Source organism: Phodopus roborovskii, unplaced genomic scaffold, assembly GCF_943737965.1.
Source record: "Phodopus roborovskii unplaced genomic scaffold, PHOROB, whole genome shotgun sequence".
Taxonomy (NCBI): domain Eukaryota; kingdom Metazoa; phylum Chordata; class Mammalia; order Rodentia; family Cricetidae; genus Phodopus; species Phodopus roborovskii.
In genome coordinates this window covers 22,866,543-22,892,691 of record NW_026126416.1, presented here as the reverse complement: position 1 = coordinate 22,892,691, position 26,149 = coordinate 22,866,543, and the positions used below count along the sequence as shown (strand labels likewise).

Sequence of the window (26,149 nt, the reverse complement as noted above, 5' to 3'; positions counted from 1 at the left end):
GCTGGAGGCTGTTATAGAGAGGCTGCAACAGGAAAATCCCAGACTCGATAAAAGCCCCCACCTGGGGTGGGGGGGCAGCAAGTTGCAGTTCTGGGGCTGCCTTGTGATCTCATGCCCCTGAGTTGGACACCAGATGAAGCATTCATCTATTCTTTATCAATAAATACTTGATCAGAGAAGCGATCAGTGACCCTCTCCTCCTCTCTCCCCCTTCCTCCTCCCCTCTTTCTCTCTCTCTGATCCAAAAAGGCTGAGAGTCTCTCTTAAGCCCATTCTGTCCTCAGCCCTCCACAACTTCTATGATTAATTTTGCTTAAAGCAAATTTTATTGTCAGTTTTGGGAGCATCAGAATGTGATCAACACAACACTTACACAACACTTACCCACAAGTAGGAGGCAGAGGGAGTTAAAAGGATAGCATGGGCTTTTCAAACCTCAAGGCTCATCCCCAGTGGTACATCTCCTTCCCAAACATTTCCACCTACTAAGAATCTAGTATTCAAGTCTGTGAGCCTCTCACCCATTCTCATTTAAACCATCAGTTTTTAAGTTAGTAATGCACATCATAAGGAAAAGCCTCTGAATTCAAAACATGTTTTAAAACTAATTATTTGACAATTTCATATATGTATATGATGTGTATTTTGGTCACATTTATTTCCTATTACTTTTGTTCCCCTTTCCTCTGCTGATTCCCTTCCTCCCAACCAAGCCCCCTTCTGCATTGTTTGATTTTAGTGACCCACTGAATTTCATTGGGTTTGCTTCCATGAGTGTGGCTTTTTTTCCTTTATATTACTTTACTCTCTCTTTAAAGACTTTATTATTTTTAAACCATACTTTTTTCTATTGACTGTGCCCATTTTCTTTCCTAAGCCAGTGCACATTTTTAAACACATTGTAATCTGTTTAGAGACTTTTTTTTTTCCATCTGGACCTGTCTTTACTGTGTGTCTCTTGTCTTTTCTGACTGAATGAGCCAAGCCTTAAACTGCTAAGTGACTTTGCACTGACACTAGCTCCTTCCTGATTGGATCCATGAGAACCAAGCTTTACATCCCAAGAGCCTGCCGGCCAAGAGCTGTGTACAGCTGGGAGCTGCATACAACTGCTCCAGCTCTAGGAAGCTGGTACCCACACTGTGTCAGGTGATTTACTTAGCTTGTTGTTTTTATTTAACATGCCAGATGCTCAAGTGCTTGCTGTATGGCAGAACCTCTTAAAGGAGCCATATCCATTTTTTTGTTGTTGTTGTTGTTTGTTTTGTTTTACAGCTTTCTCAGACCCTATGTAGAAATTCAAGATCCACATTGGACACCAAATGTAGTAGGCTTTCCTTTGGACCACCAACTAGTTTCCACATCATGGCATGGACTTATTATTAGTTAGGAAAGTACAGCCTTATCTTATGCTTGTCCCTCTATCTCTTATAACTTACCTTAACCTGTTTCTTTTCATCTACACTTTATCTTGGGGCTTTTTACCTTTCATTCTGTATATCTTACTCCGTGTCTGACTGGCTTTCAGCTGCCTCTCGTTCTCCCGGTTCTCTTCTCTTGTTCTCTCCTCTTATTCTCTTTCCTACTTATTGGCTCTGGCACCAGCCCCACCTATCCCTCTACTGCTTAACTATTGGCTGTTCAACTTTTTATTATAATAGTGCAATGCCTTAGGCAGGCAAGGTAAAACAGCAAGACATCTTTACATAATTAAACAAATGCAGCATAAACAAAAGGAACATATCTTTGCCTACTTTACCAAATATTCCAAAACAGTTAACCTTTTCTTTTTTATTTAATTTTAATTTGTTATTATTTTATATTCATGTGTGGTTTCTGATCTGTGTGTTGGAGGACAGGGGCCACTGGATCACAGTTCTCCACCAAGGGTTCCATTTTACCCTGCTGAGCCAACCACCTTGCTGTTTCAACTTTGAAACAGTTATCATCTACTTAGTAATTGTTTCATGAACAAACACTGAATTCATCTAGTCTAAAATCTCAAACTAATGCTTTTGGTTTTTGTTCTTTTGTGGGTTTTTTATTTGTTTGATTGATTGATTGATTGATTGATTGATTGATTGATTGATTTTTTTTGTTTTGTTTTTAGAGACAGGGTTTCTCTGTATTGATTTTGCAGCCTGTCCTGGAACTCCCTCTGTAGACCAGGCTGGCCTTGAATTCACAGACATCTTCCTACCTCTGCCTCCCAAGAGTTTGGATTAAAGTTGTGCACCACCAACGCCTGGCTCAAACTAATGCTTTAAAACTTTCAGGTTTGCCAAGCAGGCATGCTGATGTGAGCCTATAATTTTAGCATTGGGAGGCTCAAGGCTGAATCGTGAACTCAAGGTCACTCTGAGCTTTTGAGATCCAGTCTCTAATAAAATTAAATGATATGGATTTCAAGTTTCTAGAATAAGGATGTTCAGTTACTGAAAAAAATCTAGGCCAATATCTCAAAAGAAACCTGAAATCTTGAACCCACTAGTCTCAAGCATTTTTGTTTTGTTTTGTTTTGTTTTAGAGATAGGGCCTCACTGTGTTAACCCTTTCTGACCTTGAACTCACAGAGATCTGCCTGCCTCTGCTTCCTGGGTGCTGGGATTAAAAGCATGTGCCACCACTGTCTGGCACTCTGAAACATTTTAGATAAAGGATCTTAGCTATGCCATTTTCTTCCCAGTAAGGACTCTGGTCCTGTGAAACTTGGTGACATCAGGACAGTAGTAGGTGTTAGTGTGTGATGGTAAGGTTACAGTTAACATGTGGAAATATGTAACCAATTCTGAGATACATGATGGATATACCAACTCAGCCAGTGGTTTAGAAATTATTAGACATTATTATGTCATAGTTTAATTTGCAGTTTTTTCTTTCCCATAAAATAATGTTGCCTCTTTCAGTCCTTAGTGTTGAAATACATTAGGAATTTTTTGTATTCTTGATACTAACACCTGTTAATTATAGTAAAGTTGCTAAGTTAGAAATGAAAACCTATATAATATTATATATATATAATACTATATATATATATATATATATATATATATAGTCATAAATAGTTCCCTATTGAGGGTTAATTTAAAAATGTTTTCTGAATTAAAGTAACATTCTAAACAAACAAACAAAAGAAATGAAGGCCTATTAGTTTTATGTTGTAGTCTGTACCTGAGACCATTTTGTAGCCTGTGTAACTGCTGTTTTCTGCCACAGATTGCCTTCTCCCAGCACAGCAATTTTATGGACCTGGTACAGTTCTTCGTGACTTTCTTCAGGTAATTCCTCTCATACTAACTGTACTTATTCTTTTGAAGCAGCCCCTTAATTCCAGCTTGTTTGGTACAAATTCCTACAATGTTGCATATATTCACAGTAGTATAAATTTAATCTGACCTGATAAAGTAGTGTGTGTGTGTGTGTGTGTGTGTGTGTGTGTGTGTGTGTGTGGAGCTGATCCACAGTGTCCTCTTTCCCTGCAGTTGTTTCCTCTCTCTGCTCCTGGTGGCTGCGGTGGTTTGGAAGATCAAGCAGAGCTGTTGGGCATCCAGGAGGAGGGAGGTAAGCCCATGTAGACAAAAACAACAAATCCCCATGAAAACTCATTTCCTTTTCTTCTTTCTAGGCAATCACTTTTACCTGTTTAGTGGTTACTGGTATTCATATGAGAAGCATGCTGCTTCATTTGCTTTGTATGGCTCTGCTGTATGTCATCAGTAATTTCAATTATTATTGCATAAAATGTCATTAATTCTGCCACAGGCACAACCACTGCTTTATTTAACAGTCTTCTAAGAGCTTTTCATAAGAGTATGAATGAAGGGACAGGTTCACCTCAGTGATGGAGCACTTACCTAGCATAAACCTGAGGCCATTGGTTCTAGCCAGCATCATTCATTATGATTAAATGTTAGAGTTGGTACCAATAGAAACATCACCTAGACATTTGAGCACCTCTAAATTCCAGGCTCTGTTGCAGGTGGTGTTACTTAGACTAGCTTCTCTAATCTTCATCTCAAGCTTATGAGATAAGCCTCCCTCCCAGGCTCAGAGAGGTCAAGTAACTTATCCATTACCATGTAGCTACTGAGAGGCCTCTGCCCTCACAGCCCATGTTCCTAAACACAGTTAACTTTGTTCCACATGTTCCAGACTATATACTTAGGAATCTCGTGTTCTGCAGACTGAATGAGCCAGGCAACCCGTATGAGACTGTATATTAAAATTAAGAGTGGGAAAGCAGTTTTGTTACTGTTGGAAAGAAAACAAAATTATTTTCATGAGTTAATGAGACAGTATAGTAGAAATTTGTCTGCATACAAAATAGTACTTTAAGTATATGAAACTAAACAAATGGATAATACAGAAAGTTACAATCAACTGGAAAATATTTTCAGTATCATAAGAGAGAAAACTAGAAGGTGAACACCCTCTCAAGAAAGTTTTTGTTTGTTTGTTTTTTGTTTTTACTATGCTTAGGTTGTGTTCAAGTTGCTAATATACTTATCATTTACCCTTGACTTGGAGTTTCACTGTATCTCCAAACCTGACCATTCTAAATATACAAGGCCAGGCATGATTTGATCCCAGTCAGGGTGCTGTTCCTCATTCTTGTCTCATCTCAGGCCCTGATGGGAGTTCTTTCATCTGTCTTACCTCCTCTTGTGTACTCTTGGCAAAGGTTGTAGAATGGGAGTTGCAGTAAGGTCCTGTGACCCTGAACCTAGAGTGTCAGAGAAGCCAGACTAGGTTTGCTGTATATTTACTGAGTAAATGGAGATTCTTTCCAGGCTCAGAAAGAGATTGCTGAGATGAGGACATCAGTCAGGCCCTTTAATAGCTAACACTAGGAGGCTAGGATAGGTTATTTAGGAGCAACTCACAGAACAAAGAAAATTCCATATATATATATATATACACACACACACACACACACATACACACACACATATATGTGTGTATGTGTATGTGTGTGTGTGTGTGTGTGTGTGTGTGTATACACACACACACATTATAAGGGGGGTCAGCAGATTAGTGAAAGTATTAGGATATAAGGCATACTGGCTCCCCTCTAAGGGCAGCACCTATGAGTTAACAGTAAGAATCTATTGCTGGGTTTTAAGAAAAAAATTAACATAAAATTCCCTTCTAGAACAGAACGTCTATGTAGCCTCCGAACCCTGTGTCCTAGAAGGTGATTTGAAGCAAGGTCAATTTATCTTCCATGACATAACATCAGAAGATCTCTCATATTATTGGTGACATACCCATACTCCATATTTGAGGTGTATGCTGTAGTATCTGACTCAACACAAAAACACATTTCAAGCCATTTGTGGTTGAGTGAGATAGGAGTATAAGAAGTTTAAGGTCAGGCTGGAGAGATGGCTCAGAGGTTAAGAGCACTGACTGTTCTTCTAGAGGTCCTGAGTTCAATTCCCAGCAACCACATGGTGGCTCACAATCATCTGTAATGAGATATGGCGCCCTCTTCTGGCAGGCATGCATGCATGCAGAATACTATATACATAATACATAAATAAATCTTAAAAAAGAAGAAGTTGTTCAAGGTCATCCAGTGAATTAGAGGCCAGCCTGGGCTATATACACAAAGCACGTTTAAAGAAAAAATGGAAGCCTTGATACTTTGAACTGTACAAACATATTCACCCCTCCCTAAATCTAGAACCCTACCTGGTCTAGTCTGTGAGTCCATATTTATTTGTGTTTTCATCTTACATCTTTCTCAGGAGAGAGTAGTCTTGTAGTCTTGTATTCCCCCCCCCCTCTCTCTCTCTCTTTATTGTTGCCATTGCTCTGGGAATGGCTGGTTCAGATTTTGACACAAAGCAAGCTAGACAGACTTTAGTAACAGAAATATGAAGATATAAGTTTCTGTCCTTTTATGCATTCAACCAGAAGACACCATAACATTGTAGCTATCATGCTTTAAGCTTGTTTCTCTTTCTTACTGGGAAGGACTTTTTATAAAAATACAATAGTGTTACCACATCTGACAGAATTTAACTTTGTGCTACCTGGTGCCTAATTATGTCCAGTTTTTCTTACCTGTCACAGATTCAACAGTTTGAATCAGGGAGAATGCAGCATCTGTAATAACTAGTATTCCCAACTAAAAATCTCAGTGTACTGAACATATTAATACACACTATATCTTTCATTAGCAACTTCTTCGGGAGATGCAGCAGATGGCCAGCCGCCCCTTTGCTTCTGTAAATGTTGCCTTGGAAACAGATGAAGAGCCTCCTGATCTTATTGGGGGAAGTATAAAGGTAAGAAGTGATTTAAAAGTCCATACAACAAACTCAGGCCTGATCTGGCAAACCAGAGAGAGCAAAGTGCTCTGATGCATTGTACTCGCTTCATTCTCTCTGATAGTCAGCTACACTAAGGTTCTGAAGTACTCTTGCTCTCATTTTCCAGTTGTTGGATCATGCCATCAGTCAGTCATGTTCAGGAGATTTTAAACATGTAAATCATGCTTGTTATTCTTTCAGTGTTCTTTGGCATAATACTTAAAAGTTATTATTTGAAAATATCTAAACTGGGCTAGGTGTAGTGGCACACATCATTAATCCCAGCACTTAGAAGGCAGAGACAGGCTGTGAGTTCCAGGCCAGCCTGGTCTCTATACCTAGTTGCAGAAGAGCCAGAGCTTTAGAGGGCCCATCTTAAAGTGTGTATGTGTGGGGGGAGCAGCTCAATTTACTATTAATTACCCCCCACCCCACACACACTTTGGGTTTGGTTTTGTTGTTGTTGTTTGGTTTGGGGGGGGTTGTTTTGTTTGTATTTCAAGACAAGGTTTTGCTATGTAGCTCTGGCTGTCCTGGAACTCACTATGTTGACTAAACTGGCCTTGAATTTAGATATCCATCAGCTTCACAAGTGCTGGGATTAAAGGGATATGCCACCACACCCAACAAACCCAAGATCTTTTAAAAACTACTTATAGGGCTGAGAAAATGGCTTGGTAGATAAAATGCTTGCCACACCATTACGAGGAATGGAGTTCAGAGTCTCAGAGCGCAACTAAAAACCAGGCAGGTATGGTGACATACTTGGGAGGCAGAACAGGGTTCTTGGGGCAAGCTGACTGGCTAGACTAGCTGGAATTGGCAAACTTCAGGGTTAGCAAGAAATCCTGATTTAGTAAGGAAGACCTCCATCTGCACATGTACATGCATACCTACACATGCACTTGTACACACACCATACATCACAACATTTAGAAGTTGGAATCATTGTGCACTGTTGGTAGACAATAAAATGATGTAGCCACTAGAAAATGGTAGTCTGGGCATGGTGGTTACATGCCTGTAATTCCAACACCTGGAGTGTAGATACAGGAGAATCACCATAAATTCAAGACCAACCTGGGCTACCAAACAAAATTTTGTCTCAAGAAAACAAAAACAATGCAAAAATGTAACATGGAGGGATTATTTTTATGCCAGTGTTCATGACAGCACATTCATAATTGCCAGAAAGGAAAAGCAATTGAGTACCTGTCTGTGGGTGCATGCATAAGCAAGTGTAATGAATTGCTACTAGAAATTATTTATGCTTTAAAAGGAAGAAAAGTCTAATATTTGCATGGATAAACTTAAGAAATTGTGTTAATGAAAAGACGCTGTATCATTCCACTTATGTAAAATATCAAGACTAATCAAATACAGTGAGACAAAATAAAATAGTTACTGCCAGAAACTTGAAAGAGGAAACCAAGGAGCTGTTGTTTAATAAGTAGTTCAGAATTTCAGTTTTCTAGTTTGCAACATTAAAAACAGTCTGAAGATGGAGAAAATATAGCTAGAACACACTTCCATTTTACTTTTTTTTTTTTTTTCATTATGAAGGGTTGATCAGGTAGCATGCATGAAGTCCCTAGATAGGTTCAACAGAGAGAGAATGAATCTTATTAGTAATAACAAAGCCATCTCACAAGCCTGTAAAATGCTTTTTAAAAAAATAAAGTATGCAACAGAAAATGAATAAATTTTCCAGGGCCAAAGCATCCAGTAAGTGGATGAGGAATCCATTTGGTGGGCTGTCTACCTTTCACAAGCTCTCAAACCCAACAGGCTATGACTTAGTGAATGAAAGATGCCTGGATAAGCTTGACTCTAAAACAGACAATGCCTCCTGAACATCAAGATCTGTTTGTGCAGGACTATCCACAGATCACCAGACACACCCTGCCATCCCAGCCACCTAGAGAGGGCCCACTCACATGGGCCCTTCCCTGGCACTCATGTGGCTCTTTGAAACAGTGCTACCATAGCCAAAATCGTTGACCTTGTAAGAGCCTAACTCTAAAGTGTGGGGTCAGTGAAGGTACTTCCTTGTTTTCTTCCTCCAGACTGTTCCCAAGCCCATTGCCCTGGAGCCCTGCTTTGGTAACAAAGCTGCAGTCCTCTCTGTATTTGTGAGGCTCCCTCGAGGACTGGGCGGAATCCCTCCTCCTGGTCAGTCAGGTGAGTAGATGGCAGTGACAAGTCCTGGTCTGTGAAGGAGCAACACCTGACATTTCTCCCTGGCAAAGAATCTGGGTGTGGGGCTCTGCACAGCAGTGTTGTCTCTGGCACAGAGCTTTGGTGGGATAATCCCATAGTCCCTAAGCTGTGTTCTGAGCACTGACATTTCCATCCTGGGGTGGAAGTCCAGGACCCTTCTCACAGTGCACAGCTTCAGACCACACCTCCTTCTATACCCAGTATTTTCGGATCCCTTCTCTCTATCGCTCCCTGGCTTTAAAACAAAACAAAACCCTTGTTCTTACTTTAGACTTTCTCCTCCTTCATATGCTCTTAATCATCTCTATGACCCTGGCTTTTGGCCATGTCTTCAAATTTTGGTTGCCCAAGTAGATATGTCTAGCCATGATCCACATCTTGCTTAAGGTCTTGCTATGCAGCCCAAGCTAGACTAGAACTCATTACATAGCCCAGGATATCCCTCAAACTCATAGTTATTCTCCTACCTCAGCCTCCAGAGTACTAGTGTGGCTTCCTCACTGTATACCAGACACTTGTCCCTGCTTCCTCCTTCCATTACAGGCCCAATAGAGCGGCTTAACAAACTTACTCCTCTGCTCATTAAAGCAGCCTTGGTAGAGTGCTGAATGTGGACTGGCTACTTCTTCCAGTGTTAGAATTCCAACTTTTCTACCATCTTAGTTAAGGTTTCTATTGCTGTGAGAGACCCCATGACCACGGTAACTCTTAACAAAGAAAAACATTTAATTGGGGTGGTTCCCTTTCAGTTCAGAGGTTCAGTCCGTTATCATCAAGGCGGGACATGCAGCATGCAGGCAGACATGGTGCTGGAGATGTAGCTGAGAGTCCCACATCTTATAGGCAACAGGAAATGGTCTGAGACACTGGGTGGTATCTCGATCATATATAAGCCCTCAAAGCCCACCTCCCCAGTAACAGACTTCTTCCAACGAGACCACACCTACTCCAACAAGGCCACACCTCCTAATAGTGCCACTCCCTTTGGTGGCCTTTTTCTTTCAAACCACCAACCTGGAATGCTAACTTCCCCGCCAAATGCCAGGTATTGTGTCAGTGCAAAAAGGACAAGCCAGTAGAGGCACTGGAAGTGTTTGTGAGAGTAAATGGTAAGGTTCTGGTCATTGTCGTGTTCTCGGAAGCATTACATCAGTTAGTTATTTGAGTCCAAACACAAGCTGTGTAATGTTCTTACCCCAGCCCCATTTCACACATAAGGAAACTGCCATATGGGAGGTTAAAGAACCTGGACCGGGACACTGTATTGAGCACCGCCCGTGGTCAATATAAGACAAGTTGCCCTGAATGGTGAGAAGGCTCCGCCCAACAAGTCACTCATCTCCAGGCTTCACAGGCCAGATCTAGATCCCCAGAATTCACGAGGTAGAAGGAGAAAGCCAACTTCTGAAGGTTGTCCTCTTCTTCACATGTACAGCGTGGTTAACACACGCACGCACGCACGCAAGCACACACAGAGAGAGAACATTAGTAGCTTCTGCTGAGCCAGTGATGCAGGGTGAGTCACATCTCTCTGTGAACTGGTGCTGTTTTCCTTGCCTCCTTCTGGAAGCTGCAGAAGAAGGTACACATCCACTGTGTGACTGCATTTTCATTCACTGCTTCTACCCTGAGGCAGAGCACACTGCTCCTGTGACCTCCTGTGGAGGAAAGGACAGTGAGTGGTTAGTTCAAGAACATGGAGCTGAAACCATTACCTAGATGGAAAAGGGAAGATGGAATGGAAGGACTCCTATGAATACCTTTCTTTATCTTTCACCATGAAAATGTAAAAGGAAATTTGAAATTATTTTTTAAGTAAGATCCTTCATAACATTTGTCCCCTCTTGTGGGTTCTTCCAAGGTCTTGCTGTGGCCAGTGCCCTGGTGGACATTTCTCAACAGATGCCAATAGTATACAAAGAGAAGTCAGGAGCAGTAAGAAACCGGAAGCAGCAGCCCCCTGCACAACCTGGAACCTGCATCTGACATGGGGCCAGGGACTCTCCCTCACAGAGGGGCATTTGGCCCAGCAAGCTGTCACAGGAGAGGCAGGTGCAGGCAGGAAGTAGGTGCAGAGCAGAAGACTGGAAACCCTTGAAGCATCCACCTCATGTGCATGATCATACAAGCTGTTTTGATGGTTCATCCCTCTGTGTCCAGCATCTAACCTGTTACTTTTGCATAGGAATAATTTAATTACAAGTCCAGGAATGAGGCTGCTCTACTCATGGGTGGAGGAGACCAGCATAGAACCAGTGAGAGCTGCAAGTGATGCTGAGGTCCCTTGTGGAAACTCCTCTTGGGAGTCTCAACTGCAGAAGTGATGAGCTCTGTCCAAAGCTCTCCAGCATAGTCTTCGACACTCCTCAGATGAATTGTTCTCATCTGAAGCCTGCTATCTTTTTACAAGATGTGCTTTCACTCTCTTCCAGGAAGTAGCTATTTTCTAGCTGAGAATTAATAATAATGGTCTGTCTCTTTGGAAGTCATATCAAAGTAAAATTGATGGGGGCCCTTGTTTTGTTTTGTTTTGTTTTTTTTTTGTTTGTTTGTTTTTTTTTTTTTTTTTTTTTTTTTTTTTTGGAGACAGGGTCTCACTGTGTAGCCCTATCTGGCCTGGAACTCACTATGTATATCAGGCTGGACTGAACTCACAGAGATCCACCTGCCTCTGTCTCACAAGTGCTGGGATAAAAAGTGTGCACCACCAGGCCCAGCAAAGGGGGCTATTTTAAATGTTAAGGTCAATTGTGTTAGACTGTAAACAAATGTAAAAGATAATTCTCTATAGCAACTTGAATAATTTAATTTTAATTCATTCTTTCCTTCTCTTTCTCTTACTCTGTCTTACACACATGCTCATGTACGTATACACACACACACACACACACACACACACACACACACACACACTAAGTGCCTAGACTTTAAGTAGATCTAGCAATTGGAAAGTTAAGAAGCCTACGTTTTTACATGATTATATTCCTACATTCTTGTAAAATTTAAGTAACTACCATTGCAGTTTGTTCTTTTTCTAAAGTCTAATTTGCAGCCAGCAAAAAATTCTCATCCCAAGAAACATTTAATAGGGTCTAGCAATAGGAACTGAATGATTCCCAGCCCCAGCCTAGTGTCACTTAAGTCTGATGCTTGGTCAGCCCTCTGGCTTCCTCTCCTAAGGCGCACAGAAATGTACTCCCACATATCATGTGCCTCTTTGAGCAGAGAAGAGCACTGAGTGTGGGGCACTTGACTCTGTCTCCCTGCAGCCCACTCTCTCTGAGCCTGTGGTTCATCTCCAGATTGGATGGAGTAAACACTAGAAGAGGATGATGCCTTGCACTGGGGCAGCATTTGCTCAGAACCTGAAAAGGGGCCAGGTTCCCTCTCCCAAGTGGGGGGTTGGCCCAGCCTCCTCCCAGACCCAGCTGGTGGCTGTGGGGAGGAAGTGAATGTGAAAAGCACATAGAGAGAATGGAAGGGACAAAACTCTCTTCCAAACAGAAAGTGACCACATTAAGAGGGGTGAATGACCCTCTAGTCTGAGCCCCAGGATCCTGCCTGGACACTGCATTTCCCCACTTATGGTGCTCAGTAGTCCGGCGTTATGCAGCAGCCTCACACCTTTCTTCTCCTGATACATATCCTGTGATTCTGCTGTTACCTGACTGGAATAGACCTCTAGGCAGCAATGCTCAAATTTATGAATTTGGAGAAGTTAACACTCAAAAGAACAAAAGCTGCAGCGTTTCCCCTTTAAACGCAGTGCTGAGAAGGGAGGCATCTCTCTAAGGCGAGCACTAACCCCATTCCCACCAAGACGCTCCTGGGGAGATATTTCCAAGCTGAATCATAAAACACTGATGCACAAAACACTGCTTTTTTATGTCATTACTAAAGGACAGAAAGTTCCAGAAAAGATCCCAGTCTCATTCCCTATGCAGTTAAGAGCTCACCACATCCCTACCAAAACCCAGCACCTATAAGCATCTGCAATGCTTGATCCCCATAATTACCCAAGGGACTCTTAGCCACAAAGGAAAAAAAAGAGGAGGAGGAGGAGGAAAGCCCCACTCGGGTTTGTCCTTTAAGGAAATTTTCCCTGCTTTGCTCAAAGGACCAAATTTCTTTGGCCAAAGAAGTTGCTTCTATGTTAGTCCCATACCTTGAAATATATGTGCCGTGGCTCCCGCCTACCTGCTTATGGTTTTGTTCCCCGTAGATACTGTTTATTCTTTGTAAAGGAAGAAGCAAGCGGCATTTAACTCTGCTCCAGCAGTGGAGAAACCGCCGACTTCACCTGGGTCTCCTGTATAGCCCACAGCTCCCTTCAGGCTGGAAGCAGAAGGGAGTGGCAGGGAGGAAGAGCTCAGCTCAGAGCCAGTTACCAGGAAGGAGTGGCGTGACCCAGTAACTGTCTTGAGAGAGCATGTATATAAAAGTCATGAAGACACTGACCTTGCACTTGTACATAACTATAAAGTAGTGTCCAGAATGTCAGACATTCAGGGTGTACATAAAACAAAAGTATCATAATGTATTTTTACTAAGCATTAACATTTTCACCTAATCTGTTTCTGTGCCATGTACTGGGTATCCAAGCTCTGAGAAGTTATCTTACCAGGCCCTGATCCATTGATAAGGCCACACATTGTACCACCATGCTGGTGTGTTCAGTAGCCTTGTGCTCATTAGGTATCTAAATAATGATTCAGCTCTCAGAATATGTAGGAAGAGAGCAAGCATGGTGACTCGCAGCTGTGGTCCTACCTAGCATTCAGAAGATAGAGGCAGGAAGATTAAGAATTTAAAACTGGGGGCTGGAGAGACGGCTCAGTGTTTAAGAGCACTGGCTGCTCTTGCAGAGGACACTGGTTCAGTTCCCAGCACCTACATAGTGGCTCACAACCAGTTGTAATTCCAGTTTCAGATGATCCCATGCCCTCTCTGGCCTCCTCGGATGCTGCACACATGTGTTGCATAGGAAACATGCAGGCAAAACACCCAGTACACATAAAACACAAATAAAGAAAGAACCTGGGCTACATAGCAAGAGCCTATTTCAAAACAAACCTATGAAGAGCCAGACAGTGAGTCCGTTTACACAGCAGTACATGAGAGAACTCAGGAAGCAAGAGTGTTTATCACTTTTGTGCATTTCAAATGCTCCTTGTGACTTCTGGCATCTCTGTGGAGTGACCAGTCTGGTCTTGATGAGTTCTGTTACTTTGCAAAGGGGCTCTAGGCCGTATTCTGTTGTAGCTTTGTCAAAAAATTTAATGACATTTCTGAGAACCATCTTCTTTTTATACTAAAATCTGGGAACCCCATTTGTTAATAAATAGCACCATTTCCCTACGCCTCAGCCTCCTGTCCGCCTCCTGGTCTTCCTTCCCTGGACAGGGGTCTGAAAGGTCCAAGGAGATGTGGCAAGAAAGCAACCCATTGCCTCCTGGGCTAACCTGTAAGAAGACTGGCAGCAAAAGAAAAATACCAGAATACCTGGAAGGCTTGAAGTGTAAGATGGGATCTCATTAGTGAATTGGACAAACAAGAGCAGAGCATCCTGGGTAGGAGATGCCACAGCCTGCCAATGCCCATCCTCCTTCAACATAGTGGAGTGAGTGTATAGGGTGGGAGTCAGTCACTTCCTTGGGGGGGGGGTGCTGTTTTTATGAGCACCTTTGATCCTTGATATCCTTTAACTGAACAAATACTAAACACTTCTGAGCTAAGCTAACATTATTGCAGCGACTGGGATGAAAATGCAGCTCTTTGGACACAGCTGTCACCCTAGTGGAGCTTCTTGGGGTGAGCCCTGGCTCCCTGAGGAAATCTGAAGAGTTGATCCTGGTCACACAGCCCCCAACAGAGCTTTGGATTGAGATGTCAGCATGGCCTCTGGTTGAGCAGAGCCTCTGGAGCGAGGCACCTGTCTGCAGGGGACCCTCAGGGTGCCTTCTTAAGTGCAGAGAAACTGGCACCTTCTCTCCTGAAGGTTAAAAAAAAAAAAAAAAACGGAAGTTGCTCTCAGACCTGGACTCTGCACAAAACACTAGTAAAGCCTGCTGAACTAATTCGGCCTCTAGAAATGTTTTATGGTTATTTACAGTTCATTGTTTTGATCCAAGCTTAGTTTGTTAATATGTGTAATTTAGCATCTGTTGCACTTGTGTAAATATGGAGTAAGTATTGTAAACTATTTAATTGCTGGGATTGTTGGTGTTATACATACATTTAGGACTGCAATTTTTGGTATTTTTTGTATTGTAAAATAACAGGTAATTTAATCAGGAACGAAAATTAAGGGGGGTCTGCATTTTAAATGCAAATGTGAAGCACTTGTATATAAACAAGAGTAAATACTATAATACAAAACTCCTTCTGAAATAAAAGTAGATCTGGTAAAAACGTGGGTTTTGTTCTGAGTGTTTAATGCTAATGCTGATTTTGTTTTATTCTGTATTTACATTGTATTCGGTATATTAGCAGTTGAGGGGACAAAGACAACTATACTTACCACCCTCAGCAGCCTGAAGAGTTCCCCTCTATTAGGGACTGCAACTCACAATTACTCACAGTACTGAAAAGAATTTCACGATTAACATGAAGCATTGTTTAGTAAGGAATGCAAAGACTACTTTTAATATTTATTTGCATCTGTGTATGTGGGTGAGCACAGCATTCATGTGGAGGGCAAAGCAAAACTTATGGAAATTGTCCTCCATCTGGGGCCTGAAAATCAAACTGAAGAGTCTTAGTGGCAGGCACCTTTACCTAATGAGCCATCTCTCCAGCCCAGGATATTTTAAAATATTGCTTATTGGGGGGAGGGATGCATGTGTCAGAGGACAACTCTTGGGAATCAGTTCTCTCTTACCCTGTAGAACTGGAAATAAAACTCAGGTCAGACTTAGCAGTGAATATCTTTAGCCAGGAGCCATCTCGTTGATCTGATGAGGATATTTTAGTAATAGGCTTAATTAAGCACAGGGGTGCTGGGCATGATGGTACAAGCCTTTACCCCAGCACTTGTGAGGCAGAAGCAATCAGATCTCAGAGAACAAGGCCAGCCTGGTCTACATAGCAAGTTCCAGGACCGCCAGGGCCATATAGATAAGACCATGGCTCCCTCACCCTACCCCATTCCCAAAGTAACTTTAGGGGTTATGGAGGATTGCTGAAGAGCAGCGGAGTAGGCTTCTCAAAGAAAAGCTATAGAAAGAAGATAGACCAGATGTGGGTACAGACTTGTGAAAAGAGTCACAGCTAATTGGGTTTGGTTTGGTTTGTTTGGGTAGTGGTAGCTGTTGGTTGGTTGGCTCCTTTGGCTTTTACAGTACTCATGCAGGACTTTGGTGAACTTCTAGGGGTGAAGAAACAGCATGAGAGACCATCAAGGAGTTGCTGAGAGGCACCTAACAGGGATTATAGGCAACCATGTATGTGTTTTCTTTGGGCTAACAGCTCATAAAAAATGGCACGGAGACTTATTAATTATGAAACTCGGCCTATAGCTTAGGCTTGTCGCACTAGTTCTTATACTTTAAATTAACCCATATCTTTTATTTATTTATTTTTCTTATTTTACATATCAATCCCAGTTCCCTCTCCCTCCCTCCTTCTATCCTTCCCTTCCTCCTTCTCTCCCTCCCTCCCATGCCCCCCCCACCATCACCCTCTCATCTCACCCCCCCACTCCACAGGGAGGGTGGTACCTTCCAGGAGGGGTCAACAAAATCTGTCAAATCATTTGGAGTAGGGACTTGGCCCTCCCTCCTGCCTCTGGGCTAAGGGAGTATCCCTCCATGGGGAATGTTCCACTGTCAGAGGTCCTGTGGACTGCCCAGGCCTTCTAACTGAGACCCATGTTCAGTGGGCTTCCCATGCTGGCTTCCCAGCTATCAGTCTTAACCTGTATCTTTTAATCTACATTTTTTGATGTGGCTTGGTTACCTTTATTCTGTACTGCCCATCCTGCTTCCTCCACACTTGTCTTGAGACCCCCATTCTCTCTCCCCAGATCTCTCTGTCCAGAGGTCCCTGCTGTCCCTAGCTATTGGCCATTTAGATTTTTATTAAACCAATGACAATGACACATCTTCACACAATGTAAAGGAATATTCCACAATAGACTCAAAATCATACCCATTCGACCTCAAGCCTTATTTATTGATTCTTAACATAAAATATATATGAAAGAGGAATATTAACTCTGTCAGTAGCTTCTACAGCATGTATCTTTAATTGCCCTTAAATTCTGGGTTTTCAGCTGGTGAGAGGGTTTAATCAGACTCCAAGATGAGGTTCCTTTCCCTGCCCATTTCCCCATAATTGCTCTGTCACTATCTTGCCTCATTCTCAGCTTGATCATATCTACTGCTGGGCCTAGTGAGTAGGCTTCCTCCAAACTTCAGCCCTAGTACATGGCTGGCATCCTCTGGCCGCTGTCTGTGTTTGGTCCTGGTCTTTTTGTGAGGTTATTTCCATTCACAAAGCCTTGTCTGAAGGCCTCCTGAGTGCCCAGCTTCACTTCCATGTGGGTACAGTAGTGCTCCTAGTAGCACACAGTACAGACTCCCAGTGCTAGGAGTTGCAGACCGAGGCCATTGAAAATGGAAGGAAACAAGTGGGTGGTCACTCACAAGGGGGATAAGGCCAGAGTACAGAAGCCAGGGTGCTGGGGGGGGGGGTGACGGGCCTGTGGCAGCCACCAGCTTGAGAAGGACTTTGAAACTTGGGAGCCACCAACAGGATAATCACCTAGTGGACCAGCAACTTGGTAGACTGAGGCAGACAGCCGCTGCTGGCTCGAGGCCAGCCTAGGCTACGTGGTGAGACCCTGGCACGAAATGAACAAACCCTAGCAGAGATGATGCTGTGTGTTCACCCAGTTTTGCTGGTGAACTATTGTGGCTGATGAAATGTTAGGAAAGTGCTAACTTTACACATTAAATGTTTTCATTTGGGATCTTCCCTGGATTTCGTGGCTTAAGGTGTTGGAAGGAACATGAGTCCCTGAGCTGTTCCTTACACGCAAACCACCTAATCAGCAAAAGCTATTGTGGGCTTTTGTTGCTAAAATTCCTTCCCAGAGAAAAATGTAAGCTATGCCTGTCCCTTCCAAGGTCCCAACAAAAAAAGGAATGATTCCACCAACGTTCACTAGGCAACCAAATGAGTTTATTGGGCTTCCTTATAAAACATAGATGAGGGATTACTTGCAGAAATGTGGGTGTTCCTCCCCTTAACAACTCACACCTAAAAAAGCCTTACCCAGCTGGGATGAGGGCTTCCCCATAGCCTCATAGATGGAGCTCCCACTCTTAGTTTTCCATGGTAGATACTGTGTGTAATAGCTCTTCCACCAGGCTACGTGCAGTTAAGGCACAGTTGCATGCAACAGGTAGCAGGTGTCATGGGGTTTCTTTTGCTGTGAAGAGACACTATGACCATGGCAACTCTTATAAAGCATTTAATTGGGGTAGAAGCTTACTGTTTCAAAGATTTAGTCTATTATGGTGGGAAGCATGGTGGCTGGAAGTACGGTAGTGTGCAAGCAGATCTGTTGCTGGGGAAGGTGCTGAGAATCCTTACATCTTGACTAGCAGGCAACAGGAAGTGGTCTGAGACACTGGATGTGGCTTGAGCATATATGAGAATTCAAAGTCCACCTCCAGTGACAAACATCACCCAACAAGGCCATACCTCCTAGTAGTGCCACTTGCTTTGGGGGTCATTTTATTTTTTCAAACCACCACAGTAGGGATACTCAGGTTAGAATCTCAGGCCTATGCCACCTCTCCATGCAGGGGTATAAATTGTCAATAAATTCAGATGGGATGATCTTTTGCCCCAGTATGGTGGTAGCTTGGCTCAGAGGACAGTCACTACAGCTTTGTACCAATGAAAGGCTGGATTAACACTTTATTTTTCAAATCTGTACCTTGGAGAACCACGTGCCTGTTATTAAACTGGAACTGTTTGACACTGGCTTTGTGGCTAGAGGCAGGCAGTGGGAAAGGGAAAGGGCAGCAGGCAGGCAGCTTCGAGGTCCTGTCAGGTGGGAGGTTGTTTGGTTAATAGCTTGGAAAGCAAACCAACAATATTTAGGTAGAGAGGTAATTCTCAACCTGTGCATCATTACCCCTCTGGGGGTCACCTATCAGATACAAACATTATAATTCATAACAGTAGCAAAAGTACAGTTATGAAGTACCAACGAAACTATTTTATGGTTGGGGTCACTACAACATGAGGAACTGTATTAAAGGACCACAACACTAAGAACATTGAGAACCACTGAACTGGGGGAGAAAAGTTGGAAATAATTGTACTTGACTGTTTTTTTTAATATTTATTTTATGTATATGAGTAATTTGCCCACAGGTTTGTATACACATGTGGCCACAGAGGCCAGAGAAAGTAGTCTGATCCTCTGGAAGAGCAGTCCAGGCTGGCCTCAATTTTGCTTTGTGATCAAGAATAGCCTTGAACTTTGATCCTCCTGTTCCCACCTCCCAAGTTTTGGGATTATAAATCTGCACCACTTGCATTGAGCAAGTCATCATGAGTTGAATTCTAAACCAGGTCTTAGAACCCTAGGACTTTGTGTTTTAAAGGTCTGTTTTTGTTTTTCTGTGCACAAGTGTTTGCATGTACACCATGTGTGCATAGTGTCTACAGAATCCAGGAGAGAGTACATGATACACTTGGACGGGAGTTACAGTGTGAGGTACCATGTGGGTGCTGGGAATGGAACCCAGTTTCTCTTCAAGAGTAGTAGGTGCTGAGCCATCATTCCAGCCCCAAACCCAGCATTTTGGAGCACTAGACAGGAAGATTATCCCAAGTTTGAAGTCATCTTGTGTTACATAATGAGTTCAAGGTCAATCTCAGTTTCAGAGTGGGAGGGTCCCTGTTTGAAAAGAAGGAAATAGAGAGTGAAGAGCATTTGCTGTTCCTCCACAGGACCCAGGCCTGGTTCACAGCACCCGTTGGGCAGTTCACAAATGCCTTTTACTCCCCATCATACACCACCTTTTGTGTTTACAAGCTTCCCTGAGGACTGCGAGCCTCACCTCTTTGTAAACATTCTGTCCTAAGATATCCTGTTGTTTGACTTCTCTTTTTCCTGTCTTGATAAGTTTGCCTCTCAGTAGGCAGATTTTCACCTCAGAGGAAACTGCTACAAAACATTCCAACACCTGTCTGCGTTAAGCTTTCTAGGTTGCTCAATTCCTGCCCTTGGAGCTTTGTATTATATCATCTTAATTTTTCTCTTTATCCTTTCTTGGTCTGAGAATTCATTTGGTTCCTTATTTTGGTGTTTTGAGAAAAGGTCTCACTATACAATCAGTCTGCCTCAAATTCATCATCTTTTTGCCTTAGCCTCCTGAATATTTAGTCACCAGTAGATATAACACCTGACTCAGTGACTCGGTGTTAGGGGATGTGTGTTACAGCCCTGGGGAGGGATTTGCCCAATGGAGGTGTTGCAGCTCTGAGGGGAAGGTATCCTGGCAGTCAGAAGTCACACTACACAATAAACAGCACACAAGCAATCTACTGGGAAAGACAGCAGCACCCTGTGCTTGGGTGAGAAGCAGGGAACTGAGCAGGACACAGACTGAGCAGGTTTCTTAGGGATTGAGTTTGCCAGGGTAGAGATTGGTGAGATTTCAATCCCAGCCCAGGAACTGGTGGGTTTTGGGGCTCAGGGATTGGTAAGGTTTGGTGGATTTTCAAACCCAAAAGTAGGCTTGGATGTTTTACCCTACAGTGTGGACCTAGCAAAAAACCCAGGCCTAAGTTAAGTCTGCAGACCCACAAGGTAGGGGCCGTGTTCCTGCCTAGCAATCTGTGGGTTAACATCTAGAGATCTGTCCTGTCTTATCACCAGCTGGCAGATTATATAAGAAGGCAAGGGAACTGAGGGCAATCAATCATGGGGCTCAGGTTTGCTCAGTGTCTGGCAGTCAGTCCTGTTTCTGAGAGTTGTGGTCTCTGTACCTCTCTCATTACCATCCCTCTTCCTCTCCCCTCCTTCTGAGGATGTTCTCTGTTCCCTATCAGTTTCATTGGCCAGAGTCCTTATTTCCTGCAAAAATGAGCTGGTTTAAAGAACTTAGCTATCCCTGATTCATTTAGGGAGGGTACGGGAAGGGTGGCCAGTTAAGTGGTTTCCACATCAACTTTGCACCTGGTTCCTGGGCCTCAAGCCAGAGGAACATAGATGAGCCGTGAAGTTTCCACCAGTAAATCTATGGATGCTTCTGAACCTGCCTTTCTGCCTCACCTCACCCATGCCACCTGCAAAAACCAATGCTGACAACAGGTACCAGAGACCCAGGCATGAGGCCAGGATGGCAATTCTAGGGTGTGTACACAAGACAGCTTCCTGGCAGGATGGGAGGCTAACCCTCATCTGTGATGAAGGGGAGACAGGAAGGATAAAGCTGGACTCAGCCTTAAGACACCTTGCCAAAGCACCCTACATAAGCCAGGACCTCTTTAGGTAGAAGCAAAAGAAACAAAACAAGCAAACAGGCAGTTCTACTAGTTTTCTGGGATGGCTGTAACATTTACCAGTTTCGGTAGGTTTTGTTTGTTTGCTTGTTGTTTTTACGAAGTCCTTTGTTCCCTCTGGAGACTCTTGAGATCCAGGCTCTGCCTCCTTTAAGTTGCGGTGGCTCTGGGCATCACATTCTTTCCTAAGGCCTGTCCTTGAACTACCTCCCTCTGCACGGACTTTATGAAGGAGACATGAGATTGTGTTTTGGGCCTTCTCAGATAACCCTCCTCTAGATCTATAAGGTAGCCATACCTCTGCTGTATAAAGTGGACTCTTTGGCCCCAGTGTGTGACAGGTGCTTGGCCTTAGGACAGGGACCACCAGCAGCTGTGGGGTATCACTGTTTCACTTCATTTTCCTGCAAGTTTGGAAGGTTTATGTTTGCACTTTCTACCCAGAATTATATTTTCATTTAGAATCATTCCACTTTTGGGACATGGTGTCTCTGTGTAGCCCTGGTAAACCAGGTCCATGGCCACACCAGACCATCAGGCACCATTCATGAATGCCAGCTAGAAAGGAACTGCCTTTTCTTTGCTGAGATGCTAAGACAGCTGAAAGCTCGAGCATGGCGGCATCGGAACCTAGCCCTTAGCGGGGCCTTTCCTTAGCTACTGAGCAGCTATGTGAACACTAGCAACCTCAAGAGCTCTGGAGACAGATGTACCTGAAGCCCAGTTTGCTCAGGCGCTTGCTCAACCCACTTTGACATATCCTCAGGTAGGGGAGGCCTGACTAAAACTAGGAGCTGCCTGGTAACACCAGCCAGCCCCAGCTTTGAGTCCGCAAAGGTGGTGCAGCACAAGCACTCAGTCTCAGTTGGTGGCTGCTGTTCTGGAGGCAGGTATATTCATTCTCAGGTATTCAGACCAAGAGTAGTTCTGGGGGCATCCAAGGCCACACAGGTCTCCATGTTTCCAGGACAGATGACAGAAAACAAGGATGGTCTCGTTGCACATGTGTTTATTGAGTGCTGTGCTAGGGAAACCACAGGAAGGGAGGCCGTACAGCCAGCGGAATGCCGAGGGGGGGCTGAATCTCTCTCTAATGTCTACACAGCAGCTTGTCCTAAGTGGCAAGCAAAGCCACTACTACTCCTGGGCCAGGACTTGGGCTTAACGGTGAGTAACAGCACCACTGCTGACTGGAAAGCTTTGCCTGCGGGTCTGTCCATATGATCTCCTTAGTGCCTGGTCTACTCCAAAGACGACAGTTCCAAAATCTAGGAGTGGGGGTAGTCTCTGCCCAGCTCTGTAAGACCTGGGGGCCAGTGAGGCCTCATCTACAGGTGACCATTTCAGGAAGACAGCCAAGACACCTGCTGGCAAAAGGACCAGAGGCTTTCCAGTCAGACCCCAGCCTCAGCCCTCAATCCCGAGAACAGACAGAGGCCTATGAGACAGGAGAGCGAGAAGTTTCCTTTCAGCGAGCAGGAGGTGTGAGCAGTAGGCAGAGACGTGGCAGTCAGCGTGTGCTGTCCACGCCCACCTTCCTAATCAGAGCAGGACATGGAGAGCCAAGGCAGTGAGTATGGACATCGAGGACACCTGGGGAGGGGAGTGAGGACAAATGGACACTGCGTCTGCCTCCAACCCTTCTCAAGCCACTCATGTCCCCACCTTGGCCTGAAGGGTAGTGTAGAAGGGAATAGTGCAGAAACTGCTAACGCCCCACCCTCTCCCACGCCTACCTGTGGGAAACGGTGCCCTGTATTCTGATACGGGTTCATCCAGTCCTGCAGAATTGAGGGCCACAAGATGTTAAAGGCTGTCATGGCACCATCTGTGGAGTGGAGACATTCAGAGAAGACTTGGCCCCCTCCTCTGGGACAGACCGACATACTCCCTGGGACCTGCAAGCATGACCTGAGCTGGGAGGTGCATATTACAGGGTGGCTGTGCTGAGTAGCCCACAAACTAGTCTTCATCCTCACAGAAGAGCCTGGCAAGTGTCACCCCACCTCACAAGTGAACACAACCAGAATTAATAAGAGTTTAACTTTCAGCTACTAAGTGGCAGAGACCAGTTTCAAACAGAACTCTGGGATTAAGTAACTCGTTTTACCTACCCCATGGCAAAATCAGCAGCAGAGAGCCATCAAGGAAAAAAAAAAACAAAAAAAAACAAAAAAAACAAAAACAAAAACGCCTCATTAGTGCCAAAGTGGGAGTCTCTGCCAATTCCAGCCCATTGGGTGCGTTTTAAACTCATCCCTTCCAACCCCTAGAGACCCTTGACACCTCTAGAATTCTCTTGTGATCTGCGATCTCAAAACAACAGCTACTCAAAGAATATCGCTTTCATTCCATCTAAAGTGGGCTCACGTAAGCCAGTAGGACAGCTCAGCAGGTAAAGGCCCCAGCCACCAAAACTGAAGACCCTAGTTCTGCCCCGGGGGACCCACACCGTGAAGGAGAGACTCTCACAAGTTGTCCTCTTGACTTCTATCCATATGGCATGTGCACACCGCCCATCGCCCACGCCAAAAAAAGCAACATGAACATTTTAAGGACTCCCAGGGGCCAGGCGGCTTGGACTGGGCCATAGACATCCTGGCTCTCCAGCCCCTCACCCAAGCACGGATTCCTTGTAAAGAGCTTGTGGAAGGCTTCACACTCTTCCAACCGGTTTCCGCTGTCCCCACAGCTGCACCAGGGCGTGACGCGCGCGCTCACGTTGTCCAGGTAGTTGGGGGTGACTGCAGTTCCTGCAGGGACCCCAGGGCGCGTGATGGGCTCCCCGAGCCCGCCGCCGCCGCCCCGCCCCGCCCGCATGAGCCCGGCCGGCCCCCGTACCTATGAGGCCTGCGTAGGCGAGCAGACAACGCGGGCCCCGCTCCTCCGGGCAGCTGTCGCGGGAGCCGGGCGCGGGAGCGCACGAGGCCTGGAAGGCAAGGAGACGAGGCCTGCGCGCGCCCGGACGGCGGTGAGCGGCCCAGCCCGTCCCGCACGCACCTGCACAGGCGGCTACGCTCGCAGCGGTCCCGGGCCTTCAGGCAAGAGGGCGGCGCCGGCCCGGGGCCCGCGAACGCGCAGGCCGGAGCGAAGGTTTGACGCCGGCGCTCGGCGCACGCGGGGCTCTCGCACCCGCAGAAGAGCAGCGCATGCGTGAGCGCCGGAGGCCCACGGGCGAAGAAGCGGCGCAGGGCACGGCGACAGCGGGAGCGCACGCAGACCCCGGGTCCGCTCCAGTCCCCGGGCGCCGCCCGGCCCAGGCATCGTGCCACGTACTCCGAGCGCAGCTGCTGGCACTGCGCGTCTGCTGTGCACGCCTCGGCCGCGGCCACGCAGCGATTCCCGCCGGTGGAGCTCGCAGACCCTGGTGAGGGACAGGCAGGCTGCAGTCCCCCGAGCTTGATTCTCTCCCATTCCTCACTACGGAGTTTGGGAGTGCCCAGACCCAAGGGGAGAGAGTGTGGTCCATAGGTATGAACTTTTGGCGCTGAGGAGGGGGTCTCTACTCATCTTGTAAATGGATGCAACACTGGGAGGCTGGGTCTGGGCTTTCTCCAGAATCTGAGGTCCAGCCTCTACCACCATCTCCATAACTGCCACATGCTTCCTCAGCTCCACCTTATCCGATTTTGGAAATGGCATCCCTCATCCTCCTTTTGACACACTGATGTCTCCGTCTCTGATACATGGAAACCCCTTGGGTGAATCTACAGGTTTCTGGTCCTCCTTCTATCCTGACCTGTACCTCCCGAGTCTCGTTTGTCCTTCCCCACCTGAACTCTGGTTCTGGACCAGCAAAGGGGGACTCTAGACATTGGATTCACTGAAAAGGTACTGTGTGTTGAAGAGCCTTAGCGGTTCTTCCTGAGATGGATACCTGGATGTTCAGTGAAGATAAAGGTAAGTGATAGATGACAACCCAGTCGAGGAAGGGAAAATGCCTGACACTTCACATCAGAAGTTGGTAGACCTGGCAGCTGTGTCCAGACTTGCTGCTGGACATCTCCAAATCCAGCCAAGCCGGGGCATCTGCCAAACTTTCCAAGCCCCAAGTCACCAAACTCAGCTTATGATATTCCTTTCCCCATCCATCCTCTTGCTAAGACTGGTCTGACATCCATCACCCTTAAATGTGATCCACTCAACATGGCACATCTCAGCTCCAAGGTCTCCTCCATTCTCCACACTGCACCTCAGAAGGCAATCCCTTCTGCGATGCCCCTGGTGGAGAAGGGGCAGTCCGGAAGGAAGGTGGAGCATTGGCTGTGAGACACAGAAGTCTCCAAGGGTCACTGTGGAACTCCCCAGAGCAGGAGCTCTGAAGACCGCATTTGGGGGATGGGGAGAGGAAAGGAAAAAGAAAGTTCCTGGGGCACAAGTATCAAGGCCAGACTTGGGAGGGGTTGGCTCAGCTGAACCTAAAGATGAGGTTCCAGGCACTGTACAACATGGGCAGAGTCCCTGGACATAGAGCACAAACATGCCTTCCAGCATTCCAGCATTTCCTTTAGTCACTCTGATGCAATCCCACCTTGTCCCCGAGGATCAGATCAGAGAGGGCAAGGGCCAAGACCAAGGAGAGGACCGGTTCTCACCCAGCAGCTGCAGCAGCAGGAATACAGACGCCAAGCAGCAGGCCATAACGATTGGCAGAGCCCCAGATGGACAGGTGCCTCCTTCCTAGAGCCTGAGCCTGGAGGGCAGCGGGCACCCTGGTGTCTGGACTGATAGCGGAGCCTTTATAGAGGAAATCACACCCTGCTCCCGTCACATTGTCCCCACCCCCCAGATTGTACCTTCGGGTGGATCCAAAGTCTCTGAGCCAGGGCCTGAAATTGCCTGAATGGACTCAGAGCACTAGAGTACCTGCTGATTACAAGCAGTTGGCTCCTAGTGTGAACAGTTCCTCCTGGGGGCGGGGGTGGTGGGGGCTTCATGAGACGCACAATTAAACAAGAATTGAACCTCACATGTCTGCGAAAGCTGAGATGCGTGAGGACAAGGTGGGATTGTATGAGAGCGACTAAAGGAAAAGCCACAGTGCTGGAAGGCAGGCTTGAAATGACTTGTGCTCTAGATCTAGG

General features: G+C 45.4%; 2 protein-coding genes across 2 annotated transcripts in view; one reads left to right on the top strand and one right to left on the bottom strand.

Moving 5' to 3' along the window:
* Positions 1–11,325, top strand: part of Atrn (attractin) — a 110,954-nt gene extending 99,629 nt beyond the window's left edge. The window contains exons 25-29 of the mRNA XM_051183365.1: positions 3,217–3,278; positions 3,483–3,561; positions 6,186–6,293; positions 8,384–8,498; positions 10,399–11,325. Coding sequence (XP_051039322.1) covers positions 3,217–3,278; positions 3,483–3,561; positions 6,186–6,293; positions 8,384–8,498; positions 10,399–10,523 — 489 coding nt within the window. The 3' untranslated portion in view covers positions 10,524–11,325. The remainder of the gene's footprint in view (positions 1–3,216; positions 3,279–3,482; positions 3,562–6,185; positions 6,294–8,383; positions 8,499–10,398) is intronic.
* Positions 11,326–22,718: 11,393 nt separating this feature from the next.
* Gfra4 (GDNF family receptor alpha 4) lies at positions 22,719–25,706 on the bottom strand. Its single transcript, XM_051183152.1, has 6 exons — positions 25,661–25,706; positions 24,066–24,552; positions 23,907–24,016; positions 23,684–23,818; positions 22,802–22,893; positions 22,719–22,736 (listed from the first exon to the last, which is right to left on the bottom strand). The coding sequence occupies exons 1-6, from the start codon at positions 25,704–25,706 to the stop codon at positions 22,719–22,721; spliced, it is 888 nt and encodes a 295-aa protein (XP_051039109.1).
* Positions 25,707–26,149: the final 443 nt, after the last annotated feature.